The 19,555-nt window shown below is 25.2% G+C and overlaps 2 protein-coding genes across 2 annotated transcripts; both read right to left on the bottom strand.

Moving 5' to 3' along the window:
* Positions 1-4,450: 4,450 nt before the first annotated feature.
* LOC112599441 (protein catecholamines up-like) lies at positions 4,451-9,344 on the bottom strand. Its single transcript, XM_025346360.1, has 4 exons — positions 8,416-9,344; positions 6,132-6,340; positions 5,446-5,521; positions 4,451-4,700 (listed from the first exon to the last, which is right to left on the bottom strand). The coding sequence occupies exons 1-4, from the start codon at positions 9,068-9,070 to the stop codon at positions 4,525-4,527; spliced, it is 1,116 nt and encodes a 371-aa protein (XP_025202145.1). The 5' UTR covers positions 9,071-9,344; the 3' UTR covers positions 4,451-4,524.
* A 4,586-nt stretch (positions 9,345-13,930) lies between these two features.
* LOC112599433 (protein Mo25) lies at positions 13,931-19,116 on the bottom strand. The gene is made up of 8 exons (XM_025346345.1): positions 19,106-19,116; positions 17,251-17,356; positions 16,650-16,817; positions 16,459-16,577; positions 15,107-15,275; positions 14,864-15,028; positions 14,482-14,586; positions 13,931-14,423 (listed from the first exon to the last, which is right to left on the bottom strand). The coding sequence occupies exons 1-8, from the start codon at positions 19,114-19,116 to the stop codon at positions 14,238-14,240; spliced, it is 1,029 nt and encodes a 342-aa protein (XP_025202130.1). The 3' UTR covers positions 13,931-14,237.
* Between the last annotated feature and the right edge of the window lie 439 nt (positions 19,117-19,555).

The raw sequence follows: 19,555 nt of genomic DNA, 5'->3' as shown, positions 1-19,555 counted from the left end.
CATCAGACGACCTGGTCAATCTAGCCAGAGTCGCAGGCGGCTCCATCAAAGGTCTCCGCGTTTTCTAAAGAAATTAACTTTCTCTTTGGCGACAGAGACCCTCATTTGGCCATCCCATGTCTTTGGCGGTAAACGGAATAGATCACACGTATTGTACCACATTGTCCAACTCCATATAAGTTCCTACGTGACCAAATAATGTAAATCGTTCCTTACATCAGTGATTAATGATGTTTATACTTTATAGGGTTTTAACGGTTATCTGCATACGATAACTTGACTATTATTTATTTTATTGAATACCTAGTTAAGCAATGTACAATTATTGCAATGTGAACATATCTGTAACACATCCATAATTGCATAGGTAGTTATAAAAATTGAAGTTTTCGTCTTTTCTACATCATTATTATTCAATCCTAGGTTTTGTATTTTTCTGTAATTTTGCTTTGGGATAAATGATAAAAACACCCTTTAATTAGTCTAATGAAAATGTGTTCACCAAAAACTGTTTTAACAGATTTGAGAACTGCGATTTCAAAGTCAACTTGAAGTATAATGGATCTGGTATAGTTCGCAATTGTTACATTAATTTAAAACTATGTTGAACATTTCTTCAAAGGTGTTTTGCGTTTTTCGCTCAAGCAAGGAAACATTAGCGTAATAAAAATGTTATTGGATTCGAACGACGTAAACTGTAAAAAATGCGCTGGTGCCAAATCAAAGTTGCCATCAATGAAACAGGTATCGGCATTTGCTAACTGTTCTAATGAAGTAGGTAGGTATAGGTATATAACGTAAATATTATAATCTGTTCACTTGATTCTGAACCATTATCTTTTAACTAAAATCGCTCATTTCCACAACGTGTCCAATAATCTAAAACATTGCATTATTTGCATTTATATTTTATATTTGTTAATGATGTTATTACTGATTGTATTTATTTTGAGACTTTATCACAAACTGTTGTTATGATATTTCACTCGGCTCTTAAAGTCTAAAAACACTTGAAATTCTCTGATACAAGATATAGTGTTTAGTGTTTTAGTTATTCATTAATAAAATAATATGCACCATTTGGTTGCTTCCATTCTTTTCTTTAAGTATCTTTAAGTACAAAACTAAAATACGGTTAATACATTTATCAGTAGCACTATTTTTTAAATTTTCAAATCCAAGCACTAAATCATTCTTTTTATTATATTTCAATTCTGGTTTAAAAGACATTTCATCGAGCATTAAAATGCATGTTCTATCATTTTCTTTTATGTTTTAGCTTTGATACCTGGTGCAAAATATTATTTTGTCAATATTAATATCAGGTTTAATTATTAATTATAAATAATGTATCTATTTTAAATTTATAACACAAGTATTTTAAATACTAGAAATGGTAACTACTGTTTTTCTAATGTTTAGTTATGATTTGTAATATTGTTTTAAATGTTGTTTTTAAAGTTTACTATTTCTTTGTAGTTTTGAAATTAAATAACGAATTATTTCTTTTTGAATAGTTCGATAATTAATAATTACCTGATACCTTCTTATAGATATGTCAAATTATTTATTTATTTATTTTTAAATTATTATTTTCTAATGTTAAAATGTTGAATATATGACTGCTATCTACTGGAACAAGAAAAATACTAATATGATACAGTTTTGAAAGAGTTGATTTTATTATTTCATTAAAACTTCAAGGGATGACTTAGTGACTGGTGTTTCATTGCCTACATTTTGTTTATCATTTCCAAAGAATTTGTAATATTAAACAAAATTAAAATAAAAAGGTATTTTACTCTTTATTTTCATTGAACATTTTTAAATGTACTTATTATATATTATTATAATTCATTAGATTTAAAGTTTTCCAAAATCTTTTAATATTTAAAGAAATATTTTTACATAATTTTCAGTTGAAATAAAACATTTTTTAAAATTATTTTAATGACAACAAACATTTTTAATTTCATATTTTGAAGCAGAAATATTTAGATACATAAAAATCTATGATGAATGTTGTTTGATAAAATACTCTTCTAAAACTCAATCCTATAGAATCTCTGTTTTTAAACTGCCAATGAAGATTATAAAATAACAATAGACACATCGATACATGTCTGTAAACTATTAGTATATTTATAATAGGTATAGTAATAATTTTAGTACTCATATGTTGTACATTACCTAATATGTTCGGTTTGATACTAGTACTACTATTAATTAAAATTTCAAATGTTTTTCAAGTATTATAATTTATAAACATACATTGTAAGCAATGTTCATATTTTCATATACAAAAGCTAATTAATAAAAAAATATTTATTTCATAAAAATATACGTATCTATTACTTCAGGTTCTATAATACTTAACAGTTAATACCTTTAGTTGAAACTTACCAGTGTAGAAATGGGTGGAAGTGTATTGAACAATCATTCAATTATGAAATTTTTATGGTACAAAATATATATATAAATAATACAAGGAGAAAATTAAAAGTATATGCGTTATTACATTACATAATAATAAAGTAGATACAGTACAAGTATATACATGTAGCAGACCTATAAATTAAAGTTGAAATTATTAAAAAAAATTTATCTCAGGATTTTTTTTTTTTTAACTAACTGATATAATATGTAGAAGTACAAGTATGCGTGACACGAATCACAGTAAATATAGGTCTGATAATTAGTCAAAAATACAAAAATTTAAAAGAGTAACAGTTAGATCTTTTTTCTACAACCATCTATATTCATTATCAATAGTAAGTACTTATTACTAGAAATTTATGTGAATATAAACCCTTTCATGATACAATATATGTTGTTTTAATTAATTTTAGTAAAATCATATTAGTTTATATTTTAATTAACTTTTCATTATAGACAAGTGCATGGACTATGTATATTGTAAGTACAAGGTACGAGGACTATTTCAGGGAAGTATATCTAATAGAAATAGTTGGGTACTAAAATAAATTAGGTACTTTAACTATTATCTTAATGTTATTAATTTGGCTATGTCCTAAAATATGTTATATATCAGTGACATGCTGAGATAGAATTTTTTAAGACAGTTACCTCAAGGCTAATATGAGTCAAGTCAATGGATTTAATACAATATTAAGTAATTATAATATATATATATATATATATTGTATAATTACTTATTCAATGTTTAATTTAATATTAAGTACTTAAGTACACTATACTACTATAGTTTATAATAGATTGATAGGTAAGTATGTACTTGATTAGTATGAATTATGAATGCATTGGATTCAAAATTATAAACAACTATGAAAATAAACAAAAAAAATTAAGGCACATAGTTTACATACAACTAATATTCCGGAAATACTGATTAAAAAGGGAAATTAATTATATAATATTATGATGCACATTAAATTTGTGACAAATCGTCCAAAATATACAATATTTTAGTCTTATTTTTGTATGATATGAAATAATTCATCTTTTGTAAAATATTATTCATAAAGAAATCAAAATTTTAGTAAATAATAACTAAAGTTTTAACAAAATTTACATTAAGAAAAATAAACAGCTAATAAGATGCAAAGGATGCTACTGTTAAGTGATTCTCAATAATTTAAGACAAAATTCATAAAATATGTGTTTTAATTTCGTAAAAAAATTACAATTATTCAAATAATACATCAGCGTTTCAATAACATAATACAATAAATAGTCATACAATTTTGATATTTTTATTTTCAAACATATTAGAACTCTCATTTGTAACAATACCTGCATTAATAATTTAGAAAAATTGGTAGTTTAAATAATTTATTTATGACATATGAAAATAGCAATTGATAAAAAAGGCACAATAGATACGTTACTAAAAAATGGCTCATTTAAAAACATTTTTAAGATTTTTGAAAAATGAAGATAAGTTAGCTTAAACTTATTTATTTGATTAAAGTATGTGTATTATTCATTCATTTATTATATATTTGATGGTCGTTATTATTGTGCATATTTCTTCTTTAAGATAATGTAGATAAATTATTTATTAAGTTTTTTTTTTTTTCATAATTAGATGTGATACTATTGAATACTGCAATCAATATCTTAAAGATAATGAGATAATGTTAAAAATATAGAATTATGAAAAATTAATTTGATTAGAATATTTTTAAGAAAAACCATCCTAATAAATAATCCAAAACTGATTAAAAGCTTGATAAAACAATTTTTTTCTTGTTTTTTAATAAATTAATCATTATTTTGGAATTATAATTATGATGGAATATATATACAAAATAATTATCACATATCAGTTCATGAATATTATATAATCTAAACAAAAATACCAATATATCCTATACAATTTCATAGGTATTGGTTTTTTTTTATTAAATGTATAATTATAAACAAATTGTAAAAATGAAATTTAAAACAATAAGAATTCAATTCTTGTTAAATAAAATAAATATGTACCAATGTGACATATGGATGTAAATTCAGTCAAATAAACTATATAAACTGTTTTATTTATTCATATTTAGCAACAAGAACCATTAAGTAAACTCCTACTAGTAAAGCTAAAATTTCTTTAATAGATTGTTTAAAACTAGAGTCTTCTAAAAGGCATGGTATTACGTTTACAGTTGCAATATAAATGAAACCACCTGCTGTAAATGGTAATACCCACGAATTTGCCACTTCACCTGAAAAAAATTAACAATCATATATGATATAATAAGTTTCCTATAGTTCAAGTAAATATAAATTTATCAATCTGTTTAAAAGTAAACCAAAAATACTAAATATACATAAAAAATATTTAATTCCACATTTAAATATTTATCTTGAGACTTATTTAAAATATATAATGTATAAAATATTATTTAAGTGTATGTACATAATATATTGATTAGAGAATTTTTATTACTTAATTTAAAAGTTTCATATGGCATAGCGAATTGTGGTGTCTAATTTTTTAATTAATATATTTTAAATTAGTGTTCTGATATTGAATTATTCTTAATATTTCTCATAAAATCTACAATATCGCAATGTTTTAAGTACATTTATAATGAACTAATTTGTTAATATTCATTTTAAATTGTTATTAGTTGATTCAAAATAGCTAATAAAATATAATATTGTTTGTAAATTATATAACAGTCTATATCAGTTTAATTAACATATACAAAATGTACATGTTATTTTTATTTATACTAATCAACTAGAATTTGTATGTTGTATGAAATTATTTAACAATCTACACATTATGTAGAATATTTATCATTAATATACATACATATACATATAATGTAATCATAAATTATTAGAACATACTGTTTTAATAATAATATAATATTGATAGGTTTGATAATATATCATGTTTTATTTTATTCATATATTATTGTATCTAAAAAATATAAGTTTTAAGAGATTATACAAACTCACTATCTTTTCCAAACGTTAATGACACTAATGTACCGCATATAGCTCCTAATGCAGTAACTAACTGACATTTCATAGCCTGTAAAACAAAAGAAAATTGTTTAATTAATCTATAAATTTTATAAATCAATTAAATGAATCAATCAAATATCAGATAAAAATTAATACTTCTAACTTATTATTAAATACATGTTAAAAAGTATGCCAAACCCGCATGAACTGTTTTGTCAAATAAATGTACAAAATAGCAAATTTGCATACAACAATCTTATGTAGTTAGCTTTGATATTAAAGTGAATTGATCTATTATCAAGCCTAAAGGAAAATTAAATTATCTAAGGTATTAGTTTTTTAATAGTTAAATTTTTAAGCAAGTTTTAAGCATTTTAAAATTGTTTGGTGTCTATAAAACTATAGATATTTAAAATTGATCTAATTATTATTTTTTTCCTCTCTATTGTTAATTTCTAAGATTATATATTTAAATAAACAAATTTAAAAGTAAGTTTTGCTTTGAAAAAATAATAAAAAATAACAACAATACTTTTTAGACAAGTTAGGAAGAACAAATTTAGTATTTTTTTTTTTTTATATATTATATAAAAAAATTTTATAAGCTATTTTATTTAATAAGCTTGATTTATTTATGTTAACAAACCACTAACCAATTTTAAAATAAATTTACTCACATTTGCCTTAGAACTTCCTTCTTGAATTAAAATTGCATAATCTCCAATCTCGTGAGGGACTTCATGAAGTAATACTGTTATTGTTGTAACTATACCAATATTTTGACCGGCTAAATATGCAGCACCAATGGCAAGTCCATCAGTAAAGTTATGTGTAAAATCAGCAGCAACATTTAACCATCCAGCTACTGATAAACTTTGTTTTGGAACTATAAAAAAATTAATATTTATTACAATAAAACACACGCACCTAAAATATTTAATATAATTTTACCAGGCACGTATACAGGGTGGTGGGGGGTCCACCCCCCTCCCCGAAATAATTTCTTTGAAAATTAAGTCAAATTATACACCTATTATTATAAAATATTTTTATTACTAGCTATTGGTTAGTTTTCTTTTGTTTATATTAGTCGGGTATGAAATACAAGTTTATAATTTAGTATTATAGTCGAATGAAGTGATAACTGATTACTGAGAATTACGCATGTGTAAGAACTGAACATTGCGATGTAAGTCTTATATACCTAGAAAACTCACATTTTGTCAATAATCTTTTCTTATATCTCAATCGATGACCAAACATTCCTATTAAATTACTAATTTTTGTATTATTAAATCAATACTGTAAGGTACATTTTGGCTACATTATCTGCTACAAATGTTACTGCAAACGGTCATTCTCAACTCTACGAAGACTTAAAACGTATTTATGAAACAATATAAGAAAAATCAGACTTACTGGATTGGAACTACTAAACATATACCGAAATTTTGATTTAAATGTGGTAGAAATTATCAATAGATTTGCTAAGTTACCTTGGAAAATGGGATTTTATACTTTGTAATTTTTTAATATATTATATATAAATTGTTTGATTTTTTTCTTCTATCTAGGTATTAATAGTATAATATACTTAGGTAATTTTATGTGCATAGGTACTAATAAAATAAATGTCTGTTCTGTTCAAAACATTTAAAGTTTTATTTATTATTATTATAATTGTTCTTATAAACTTACTTCTGAACAAATGAATTACATAAAATTTGGATACTTAGCATAATAATTGTCATATTAAAAAATAATGAGTAACGAGGAAGAAATTGTTTTATTATGTTGCGATAAAATTTGTATTACTATATTTTGTAAGCCCCCTGAAATTGTATTTTGTATACGTACTTGAATTTTACTATATTAAATTAAGATTTTTATTTTTAAATACCAAGTGGGTATCTTCACAAAATAATTAACCTAAGTACTTGATAAAATAAATAGTACCTACATAATAAACTAATAATAGTATAATACTTTTATAAAATTTTTAAATTAATTTGATATTCTAACTAAAATGTAAAAGATACTTAATATTTTATAATCCATACAAAAAAACTAAAGAACTGAAGTTGCTCTTGTGTGTCTAGTGTCTACATCAACAAAATTATTAAACATATCTATTTATTTTAATTATATCATATATAAATACACACAACTTAGTTTCAAGTTTATTTAAACTAAAATTAGATTAGATAACATACATAAAGTATATGATGTATAATATTTGTTAAATGTGTAGAAAAAATTAAAAAGAAAAAAAATGATAAATAGGAATCACATGATAATGTTAACATTATCCTCGGTTTTTAGTACCTGACTAATAGGTACTTTAAACTTCATAGAATAATTAATTAAGTATCTACCTATATTATTGCGTGTTAAAATAAAAAGCAAAATTTAATAATAAAAATATTATCATACTTGAATGAAATATTTTTACGATTGCTTTTATACTTATTTAATAAGTTTATTTTTATTTAAAATGGAAGTATTAGATGTAATGTTTAAAAAGTTGATTTATTTGTTTAAGTGAATATTAGATAATTCAATTAATAGCATATCTAAGGAGGCTTGAGCCATGACCCATAGTGAAATTTCAAATTCAAATGTTTAATTAAAACATGTATCATAATGTATGTAATAAATCTCAGCACCACCAAATATTTAATTGGTCCACAATGAAAATAATTCCTAATGTACTACAGAGTTTGATGTATAACTTATATATCTAAAACTGTTGAAATAATGTTCTAATATGCCTACTTAAAAATATAATGTATTCAATACCCCTAGGTACTTGTATAATTTTTTGCAGTAAAATATTATCATTACAGAGTTAAAATGGATATTAATAATATAAAATGTTAACAGTTTAAAAATTAAGGAATCAAGTTAAACATAAATTTTACCTTATTACACATTAAGGAAGTCTAGAAATATCAAACTTACTTGTAAGTTTCACATTTTTGTCATTATCTTTATCTTCATCTTCATCATCACTCAACTTTTCCTTGGGGCGTACAGACGAATGTGAGTGGCTATGACCACCTTTTATCACGCGAACCATTTTCTCAATAAACAAGAACACCAATATACCCGCTAGGATCCACAATCCCACTCTCATCTCATTGCTATGGTCATGGCCACCTTCTGAATCATGTGAATCGGCACTGCAATGTTGACCGTGATCATGGTGATGGTCATTGTTACTGTGATGATGATCACCGTGACCGTGGTGGTGATGTGTGGACAATGAATGTGGAATTAAATGTAAGAATGCATCGCCCAACAATCCACCAGACGCAAAACTCAATAGCACCTTCAAAAACGATTTATGTTCATCCTTGTTGTCGATAGGTATGAAGAACAACACGAAAAACGGCAGTATGCTAATGGCCACGGTGGATGACAATGCTTTGGCCCACAGCATTGAGTCGACGATCGGCGCGGACACGGAATCGGAGGTGTGATGGTCATGGTCATGATCGTGATGATCGTGGTGGTGGTGGTGTCCGTGACTCAAACAGAGTTTCGGCAATCCGAGGAACACAAACGTGAATATCAGTGTCCAGCAAATGTACTTGATGCATTCCTTTGACAGCATGGTTATATGATAGCTAATTCAACGGGTAAATTTGGTTTGTCGGACACGGACCGGCAACAAGCAAGAATCCTAATAAAATTTGTACAAACAACGAAATGAACAACAACGACAACAGTGACGTCGAGTTGTCATTTCATGCGTGGAGGCGGTCAACGGATGAGACGGTACGTCGTTGGTTTCGAGAAGATAACGACGACCGTAGAAATTAGAAATGAGTGCAAGACACGGACAGACGATAGAAAGAAGCTAGTGAGTGAGATAGCACGTATGGGGAAAGTAGAAGGGAGAAAATGTTAGTTGATAACGGGACGCGTCGTCGTAAGTTCGACACTCGTTGACGGTGTTAAGCGATAAATGATAAGAAGTGCGACTATGCAAGAAAAAATGGGAAACGATTTCGATTTCTTCGATCTACGGTTCGTAAGATGTCTATTTTTCGTATTCCGATTTCGTTCAACTAATGATGAAAATAACTATTTAAATTAAATTAAAGCCGAGGACTAGTGGATAATACAAATTGATCGCCGAATGATTACAATATCGCATTATTATTTAATATAATAATCAAGAATATTATAGTGCGCCTACTTATTATATTAATTTACAGTATTAGTACTGTGTATTCGTATTTCGTACTAGGTATACTAACAATATTACAATAAAATATTGAACTTAGGTACACTCAAGAAGAACTATTAAATTTTATGCGACAGTCGTATAATTTATGTACAATTTTATTTTATGAATATCATATTATAATTATTTATATTTAATTTAATTTAATGTGCCATCTTCATTTCTTTAGTTAATCTCTTTAAATTTTCTAACAATAACCAGCAAATAAATATGTATGTCGTACATATTAAAGCAATTTATATTGTATCTATTTTGGTTTTGGATTGAGGAATAAAAATTTTTATCAACATTTAAAAAAAAAAATGAAAATGTTTATAAATAGTACAAAAAATTCATAATATTTTGAAAATGTTATCATGTATAAGATAATCATAATATTCATAATATTTATTTTAAATATTTGGTGAACATTTTTACAGTTATTCATTTTCGAGTTTCACCAAAAAACATAATCGTTTTTTTTTATATATATAATATCAATACATCTAATTTTTCCGGTTATTTAAAAAAGTTAATGCTGGGAAATTTTACTTTTGACATCCTTAAGTACCAACTGGCAACTAATGCCATTTTCCATCGGAGTCCACCCCCAAGGATGAAAATTGTGTTGTCCCAGTCCCAATTAATGGTGATGAATGATGATAGTCGACAGAGTAAGATAGAAAAAAAATAACAAATCAATACATAAATCGCTCTGCTCAGAACCTAAATTCCTAACATGGAAATTTGGTTAGTTATTATAGTCTATAAATAGGTAACAATAAATGTGCATTTATATAAATAGTAATAAGAATACACACCTTACTGACTATTGACTAATGTAGATATTTACGGACGGCGTCAAATTTTGCACCATACCGATTTATTATTAGTAGTTGGTACTTAACGAATTTTTTTTTTTTATTATCTATTGTAAACAAATAATAAAGGTATATTTATTATTTTTGATTTTTTATCTACTTGTACTATGTCGTAGTCTTTACCCAATATTTACAAATATACAAAAAATCATGAGATAAATGCACTTTGAATGTCAACGGTTAGATGTATGATGAACCTATGTCCTGTATAGGTACATATTTTACACTTACACGGCGTGAAATCAATCAGCACCACATACGTGTGTCGTGTATCTATCTAGTATCTATGTATAAACTCAGCTAAATTAATGTACACGTATTAATAATTGTCACACAACCTATAGCTGTATACGTACATTACGTACGTGTTTCGATTTGATGGGATATAAGCAGTTGCCAGTTGATATTGTTGATAACATTATTACCATGTTACGGTGGCGGCAGGTAGAAACTCGTTCCCTCTCTTCCACCAATGCTTCGCTACAGCCGATGTATTGTTTGAAACTGAATTAGTCTGTCTAGTCTGCAGATAGTCTGAGTAGTTTACATTGTTTAGAATTGTCAACAAAGAATATTAACGACATAGTTTGGCACAATAATGATGACACCTGTTATTTAGTTAGTGTTCAAACTCTAAAGCATAAAAGACTGATTAGTAAAACAAAACTATTACATAACGTGTAGGCAATAGTGTGTACTGTGTATATTCACCAGATTGGTAGATTCGAGTAATTTGTCATGATTAGTCCTAATATAGTCCTAAAACCATTTAAAAATAGCAAGAATATCCATAGAAAATGCATTTTAACAATAATAATGTCCCATTTTTTTTTTTAAAAATTTTATTAATTTAAAGTTTTTATTTTATAATAAAAAATATGAAAACAATATAGGTAATAGACGTGTTGGCGATGGTTTTGAGTGTTGTCCAGAGAAAAAACATTACTTTTGAGGCCGAATTATTCATTTTAAACATACCAATGTTTTTAATTGAGTTTGTGTAAGCACTTATAACGGAGGCACTACAGATGTTATTTTAACTATCAAAAGAACGATCAACAAATGATAAATAGTTGTAACAAAATTTTTAAAATCTTTTTAAATTGCCAATTAAATTTTATCTATAAATTCATAAAATGTTTAAATATATACACTAAAAATTAATAAAGTAACTTAAAAATTATAAATAATACAAAACAAAAGTTTTGAATAAACTTTTTCTGTATACCGTCATGTATGAAACAAATTTTGTATTTGAAAAGTACCTATTTCATGAGATTTTTCAAAAAACAATAGTTGTATTCAATTCTGGCCCTAGTTATGGCGTAGGTACAAAAAATGAAAATGTATTATCAGGTAGGTAGTGAATTATGTAATTGTGAGTTGGGATTTATAGTTTTACCCAATATTATAAATTATAATTTTTATCATAATTATAGATTATATTATATCATATTATTCAATCATATTGTTTTTGTTATAAATCTACCTACTGTTATAAGTTATACAGTTTTTCTAGAGATATGATTCACAAATAAAAAAATATTTTATATTTTTATTATCCAATTGCTTTTAAATAACACTACAGATGTGGTGATACAAGGCTACCTACCTCAAAGATAATACAATTTTACCACCATTGTTGGACGTGAGTGACTTTATTAATGAAGTTTTAGTTAAATTTACAGAAAACAAATTAAAATTTCTGTTTTGTAATAACACAAATTTCCAACAATTAAATCAATGAAGCTAATTCAAGAAATAGAAATTTTAGACAAGTCAACAAGTCTAGTTCAATATTTGTTTTATAATGAAGTCTGTAGATATTATGGATATGATTTTTTGTTTTTATAAATGGATACTTTCATCAGCAAATTAACATGTTATGGCAGTACAACTGTAAATAATCATAGAACATTTTCAATATCTAAACTGTAAAATTGATTAATATAATAAATCCATTTGGTGCTTGACTGCGATTTAAATACATAGGTTGAACAATAAAAATCAGTTATTACAAATATGTTATTAAAAAAAGACTCAAATAATAATTACCCACAACAAATACATATTTTTGTTTCTTAAAATGTTTTTTTAATGTTAAAATTATATTGTAAAATAAAGTGACCATATTTATAAAAAATCAAGATATACAAAATTATTGATTTTTGCTCAAATCTAAAAAAACATTCAAAAATTACATAGTGAATTTTTAAACTTTTAATGACATTTTGAAGATTATGCTTGCCTGTTACAAGTGGTAAAAGCTCTTGTTGGGGATAAAAATTATACTGCGCAATATTCTAAAATATGATGTTTCATAATTATTGATAACAACTGTTTGCCGTCTTTTGACACTTATTAGACAAAAAATGTTGTTTTAACTAATTTAGGTTTTAACATTAATTCAATATAGAACAATAATAATACTTATTTTTTTGTGTACTTGTGTACAGGTTTTTTTTCAAACATATCTAAAAGTATAATGATATAGAGATAGTATTATTATCTACTGAAAACAAGATCAAAAGCATTCAGTTTGAAGTTTGTCAGGATAAGGGGACGTGATTCTCAAAAAAGGGCAATCTTGTTTTTAATTGGGACATATGATTACTAAATTGTTAAGGTAATAAAAATTATACAATAAACAAATTTTATGAGATAAAATGTCTATTACTTTTTTTTTTTTTTACATAGAAAATACTACAATTTCATTACTGCAATAATTTCATTTTCCATTTATAAGATTAAAAAATTATAGGAATAAAAAAATCTACTATGTGTTGAACTATTTATTTTATTGATGTATAAAAGACTTTTTATAATTTAAATATAATTATTAATAAACTGCCTTTTGCAATACAAAAATACCACATAATTATTAATACCAAAAATATTTAAAAAAACATTTGTTTATGTTTTAATGATACATTTGTGGCAATATTAATTATAAACCAACAATATTATAACGACAAACAATCAACAAAGTTGTTAGATGAAATTCCAGAATAGATTTTAGCTCAAAAAAATAAAATTTAATAGTGAACCTTGCTTAATGTACTTTTTTAATGTATAGGTAACAAACATTAATTTTTCTAAAAAGTCCTTTCATACAGTACATAAATATAATTAGTTAAATATTTCATTATAAACAGATTGCTTATAATTATAAAATAAGGATTTTTTTTTCTAATGAATACAATGTTTAAACAATTTAAAAATGTTCAATACAACAGTACTCTAATATAAAAACTTATTTTTTCTTAATGATTACATTGATTATCCATATAAAAACTTGACAAAAATTATACTCATACACACATATATGTATATTAAAACATAGTATGTATGTGTGTTTACTAATAGATATTACAAAATATAACAAATGAATACAATAGGATTGCATCTAAATTTAATTTTCAAATGTTATAATTCTTGTTATGCAAACGAGTATAATTACATTTCTTTAACACTGAGGCATTTATAAAACAATAAATAAATAAATTATGTTTATTTATTATGCGTAAAAATTTGAAATGCCCCTTCGAAAACCAAATTTTATAAACGTGTTATTACCCCTAAATATAATCTAACTTAAAATAAAATGATGACAAGTAAAGTAATTATCAACAACTCGAATAGTCATAATTTCGAGTCGCATACACCCTAAATCATTGATCACTAGTAGTGGGTTTGAGCTCTTTTATTTGTTTGATCAGATACGCCTTTTCATCATTGAACTGTTCATCTTCAGATCGTTCGGTATGAAATCTTGTCAAGAATTCAACCAGCTTGTCTTGGTTACGAAGCAAAATGTCGAGAATAGGCTTTGGTTTATTAGGATTAGCAACAAATACCTAAAGAGAAACATAAGTATTATATTATATGACAAATATTTGTAACTAAAAATGATACCTTAAAAACATGAAAAGCTTCGAATTGAATATTTCTAGATTTTTCTTTTAACATATTCATCATCAATTTTAAATTATCCGGATTTGATATGTAACGAGTCATTACCTGAAACAAATAATTAAACATCTATGTAAAATATACTCTCATTTAGAAAATTAATGGACCATGAACATGTGTTTAGAATTGAATGAAAATAGTAACAATAACAATTATTATATTTTGTTATTTAAAAATTCACCATAGAATGGAGTACTTATCATTAAAAATTAAATGATACACCTTTAAAATTTAAGATAAGCTCCTATAAAAAGACATATTTATGTCAAAAGCAATTCAACCAATTTATAAACAAAATGGAATGTTTATATTATTAAATAAGTACCGTAAAATTATGACGGTCTAACAATAGTTCACCAAGTAACTTGAGACTCTGACGACGAGTTACATAATTTTCAGAATTCAGCAGTTGTTGATAATGTGTAAATACTTTATCATAGTTGATTTCAAGGAATTCAGCACAAAGTGGTTTGTGTCTAGTCAGTAATTCCTATGTTATAAAAAGTAACAATAAACATAAATTAACATTAACTTAAAAGTATATTTTCTTGATTAATTAGTATACAACCTTAAAAGTAGAAAATGCATCTGAAGCAATATCAAAAGTCGAAACTTCAACATAACGGAAAAAATTAAAAAATTCTTTTGAGTACAACATTATTTTTGCTAAAGCTTCATATCTTGCACATTCACGTAACATTGTTCCACAGTTAAGAGCTATTTCTTGATGTTCATACCTTTAAATAATATTTCTATTATTTATATAATTATTATTGGTAAGTTATGTTGACTAAAATAGCAAGCTATAATAATATTTTCATAACAAAAATGAAACATTTTAATTTTTAAATCTCCATAGACATTTATTTTAGTACAAAATAAAATAAAATGTTTGTACCAAGTAGCATAGATAAATAATTAAGTATTTGTACTTAGCATATTATTAAATTAATTATTAATTAAATAATCTGTGAAATTTTAAAGAATAAAATTATTATTTCTATTAATTCTAAACTTAATCTCTAGAAATAATTTCAGATTCTCAAAGCACATTTGATATAAAGATAATTTAAACAAATAAAAATAGTAAAATGTATGAATTATAATCTATTAAAAAAACATACTCAATTTGGGTTATAGCTACAAATATTTTCAGCATAGGGAATTTATTTATTATTCAAATATTTCATACAATATATGCCTTTAACATCTGTTTATTTTTATGAATTGATATGAACTGAATATCTATATATTAAAATCTAAAAAAAACTGTGAAGATGTTTAACCAAAAATGGTATTTTCTGGCAATAAATATTTTGAACTAAACCTATTTATGATATAAAATTGGATTGGACCAAATAATTTAACCAATTTTATATACATTTAAAAACAAACATAACTACAAAAGGAGTTTTTTTTTTAATAAGGACTTAACTCAAATTAGTTAAATAAAAATAAAAAAACATTGTTTAACCTGATTTCAGTATGTCTATCATCATGATGCAACTTTTTTGCAAATTAAAAATGTGTTCCTATTTGTTTATATTTAAACTTTATTTATATTATAAATTGAAATATTTAAAAAATGCTTTATTTGATTTAATGAGATAATAATACGTATTACTGGAAATTAAGTTAATCAAAAATTAGTAAAATTTTAATGTGTGAAATCGAAAACAATATTTTAAAATTACAATAATAGCATACTATAGTTTATTTAGTTTTAGATGAAATGTTCAATAAACAATAATATAGTAAACAATTGTAGCAATAACTCAAAACACTAAGGTTGAATTTATTATAAAATCTTCTAAAATTTATCTTATTTATACTTGATTGAACATGTAATATTTATGCATATTAATAAGGTAGAATTCAATAAATGCAATAACAAAAAAGTAATAACATAAAATAACTTACCCAGCAATTAAAGTAAACAGAATTTCAGATTTTGCACAAATATGTTCAACAGTAGGTGATCGGCTACCCAATTGCCGACGAAGGACATTGTTAAAAACTTGAGCAACATCCTTTTTCCCCTACAATGTTAAATGATATAATATTAATGGATTTATTAGAATAAATTTAATTAGTCTATTAGAATGACATACTTCAAAGTCTATTTTTGTCAAATTTTGTACCAACATTAGCAATAAGTTGTTGTTGTACATTTCTTGTGCTAACTGTGCAACAACAATATCAGACAGAGGTTCAGTATCTGCTGTTCCATATAATAAATTTTTTATGACTAAAAGGTTCTTGCTAACATCTTCCTGTGCCTGAAACAGCATGATTATTAATAAAAAAATAGTATAACTAAGCAATAATTTTTTGTATAAATATTATTAATAACATTAATTAAAACTATACTGAAAAAACCTAAAAGTAAACAAAATTATTTTTTATTACTTATTAGTATTTAATTTACATAAATTGATCTACACTTTGATCTCAATGTAAAAATTTAGTAATTTAATAATGTTAAATAAAACCTATCAGATATCACTTGAAATATAATATGATCTCATGGTATAAATTACAGTAAAAGATTATAATTGATGTTTTATTTTATGAGATTTATACAGCACCTAATACAAATAAATTAACAATCAAATTAAGTACTAATCAAGTATTAAAACTAAAAATTTAAATGCCTAATTAAAAACACATAAGAATATAATAAAAAGCCAATTTTTGTTACATTATACTTACTTTTTCTAACTTTTTATCTCCTTTTTCTAATGCAACAACAGCTTCTTTTATTTGTTTCACTACCTCTACTGGGTTTTTTTGTGATTTCCCAAATAACGGCATGTTTCTAAAATAAATAATGCGATTCATATTAGTGAAAATCAACCAAATATTATAACACTATTATCATTTATATGTAGTTGATTGAAAAAAAAAAATTAAACAAATGAATGGATAACATTAAATATTTTTATCGCATTAGGAACCATGCTAATAAGTAAGACCATAGTCTCTAAAAAACAATGCATATATATAAAGGTATATTATCATAATATAATATTATAGCAAAAATGAAATCATGTACCTATAATTAAGATAAGAGTTTTGAAAACACACACGCATTATTTATGTTATCTTTTAATATTGTGGTACAGATTATAGTAGGTACCTACCTGTTATCTCTTTATAAATATTGTTAATTTAAAAATATTAAAAAAATAATCAATATGAATAATAGATTTGTTGATAATGATTTCAGTTTTATATACCAGGAAAATAATAATTACTAACGTAAAATAACTTTTGATAAAATGGTATTAAATAAAATATTTCAATTATATAAAATCACAGTACTGTAAATTTATCATTTTAAAATGAAAGCTTATGACTTTTTTTTATATTTAAAGTAAATATAAAATTGTATTGACTAATAGTTATCTAGTGAATAACAAAATATGTTAGATGGATTATTTTTTAAATATATCTTGGAAGAGATCTAACAGACTTGTTAACAGAGAAATTACTATGAATAAAGTAACTTAATAATTATTATAAAAAGAAATAATTTACAAATAACTCAAAAATGAAAATTTGATAAATAAAGCATAAAAAAATAATTGATACAATACTTACAAGTGAGTAATGTTCCATAACAAGCTATTTTAATTATTATTTGTAAAGATAGCTTTACAATAATAAATATTTATTTATAAACAACAATCATTTATAATTTCATTTATTATAAAACAATTATTCATTAGACTTAAACATTAAAAGCAATAAATTAATATCTATTATAGACATAAAGAATATAATAATAGGTGATAAATAAAAATTAATTTAAGCTAGAATTAGGTTATTATTTTGAAATAATTAAAGTTAATTCTAAAATGATGTTTCCATACTTTTATAAGAAATTATAAACATAAACTTTATTTAAAGACCTGTTTTATTCTAACTAAGCTTATAATAAATATACTAAATAAATGAAATGTTAACCTGTTCTCCAGCTTTGAGTTTATGTAAGCATACTAAAATTCTTACTAAAGAAGAACTACGAATTGAAAAGATTGATAAACATTACAAAGTTAAAGAAATAAGTAAGTTAATGGACTAAGTCTAGGATGACTATGCTAAAAAACATCAATTTATTCTAAACAAAATGCAGAAATTATTTTAAATTGACTAAATAGCATTAACAATTAAGTAATGTCAATTCATAAAATCCCACACTAGGTGAACAAACATATCAAGTGGAGAGAGAAAAGAGGATAGCTGAAATGATATTATCGAAGTTATAATTAAATATGTCATGACTACTATCCACAAATCAGTCGTCTAAAATGTTATAGATCCCTGGTGAACGACCAAGTGTACAGAATCAATCTAGACGGATGAGGACAAGAAAATGTGGGTTCTAAAGCACGTCACTAGACTCATCAGTGGACAAGCTTTGGCAGATAACGTGTGGTCATCGGGTATGGTTAGATACCGTGACAGAACCCTGTCGTCTGCGTTAACACCCCGATGCCTACCGGTCATTTGGGAATCCCAATTGAAACTATCATCTATCACACAATTATATATTTACACTCACCCGGCTAACATAAGACGTATGCAGTTGGTATGCGAGTTTGGTGATGGTCTTCAACGCAATAACGGCAACGTGCGTCTCCCACGGTCGTCTCGTCCGTTGAATGGAGCGCGCGCGCGCGTGTACGTTACGGCGGTTCAGACGACACGACAATAACGGCAAAGACGACAACGACGACGACGACGACGACGACGGTATAATAATATTATTTATTGCAGTCAACACGTCGATGAGGTCCGTCGGCAGCCTCGCACCGTTCGCAAACCACACGGAACACCACGATAACTTATTTGTTTATTTTTTTTTCATAAACGCACTTGACCGAACTGTGCGACAACACGATGATCACAAAATATATTGTTATATATGTATGTAGGTGTAATATTGGGAGAGAGCGAGAGAGAAAGAGTGTGAGAGAGAGCGAGCGTCCTTCTATAATCCGCCGTTGTGTTT

The sequence above is a fragment of the Melanaphis sacchari genome, unplaced genomic scaffold, assembly GCF_002803265.2.
Source record: "Melanaphis sacchari strain LSU unplaced genomic scaffold, SCAv2.0 Contig51_pilon_pilon, whole genome shotgun sequence".
Classification (NCBI taxonomy): Eukaryota; Metazoa; Arthropoda; class Insecta; order Hemiptera; family Aphididae; genus Melanaphis; species Melanaphis sacchari.
Note: the sequence above shows the minus strand (reverse complement) of the source record. Positions and strands in the feature narration are given on the sequence as shown.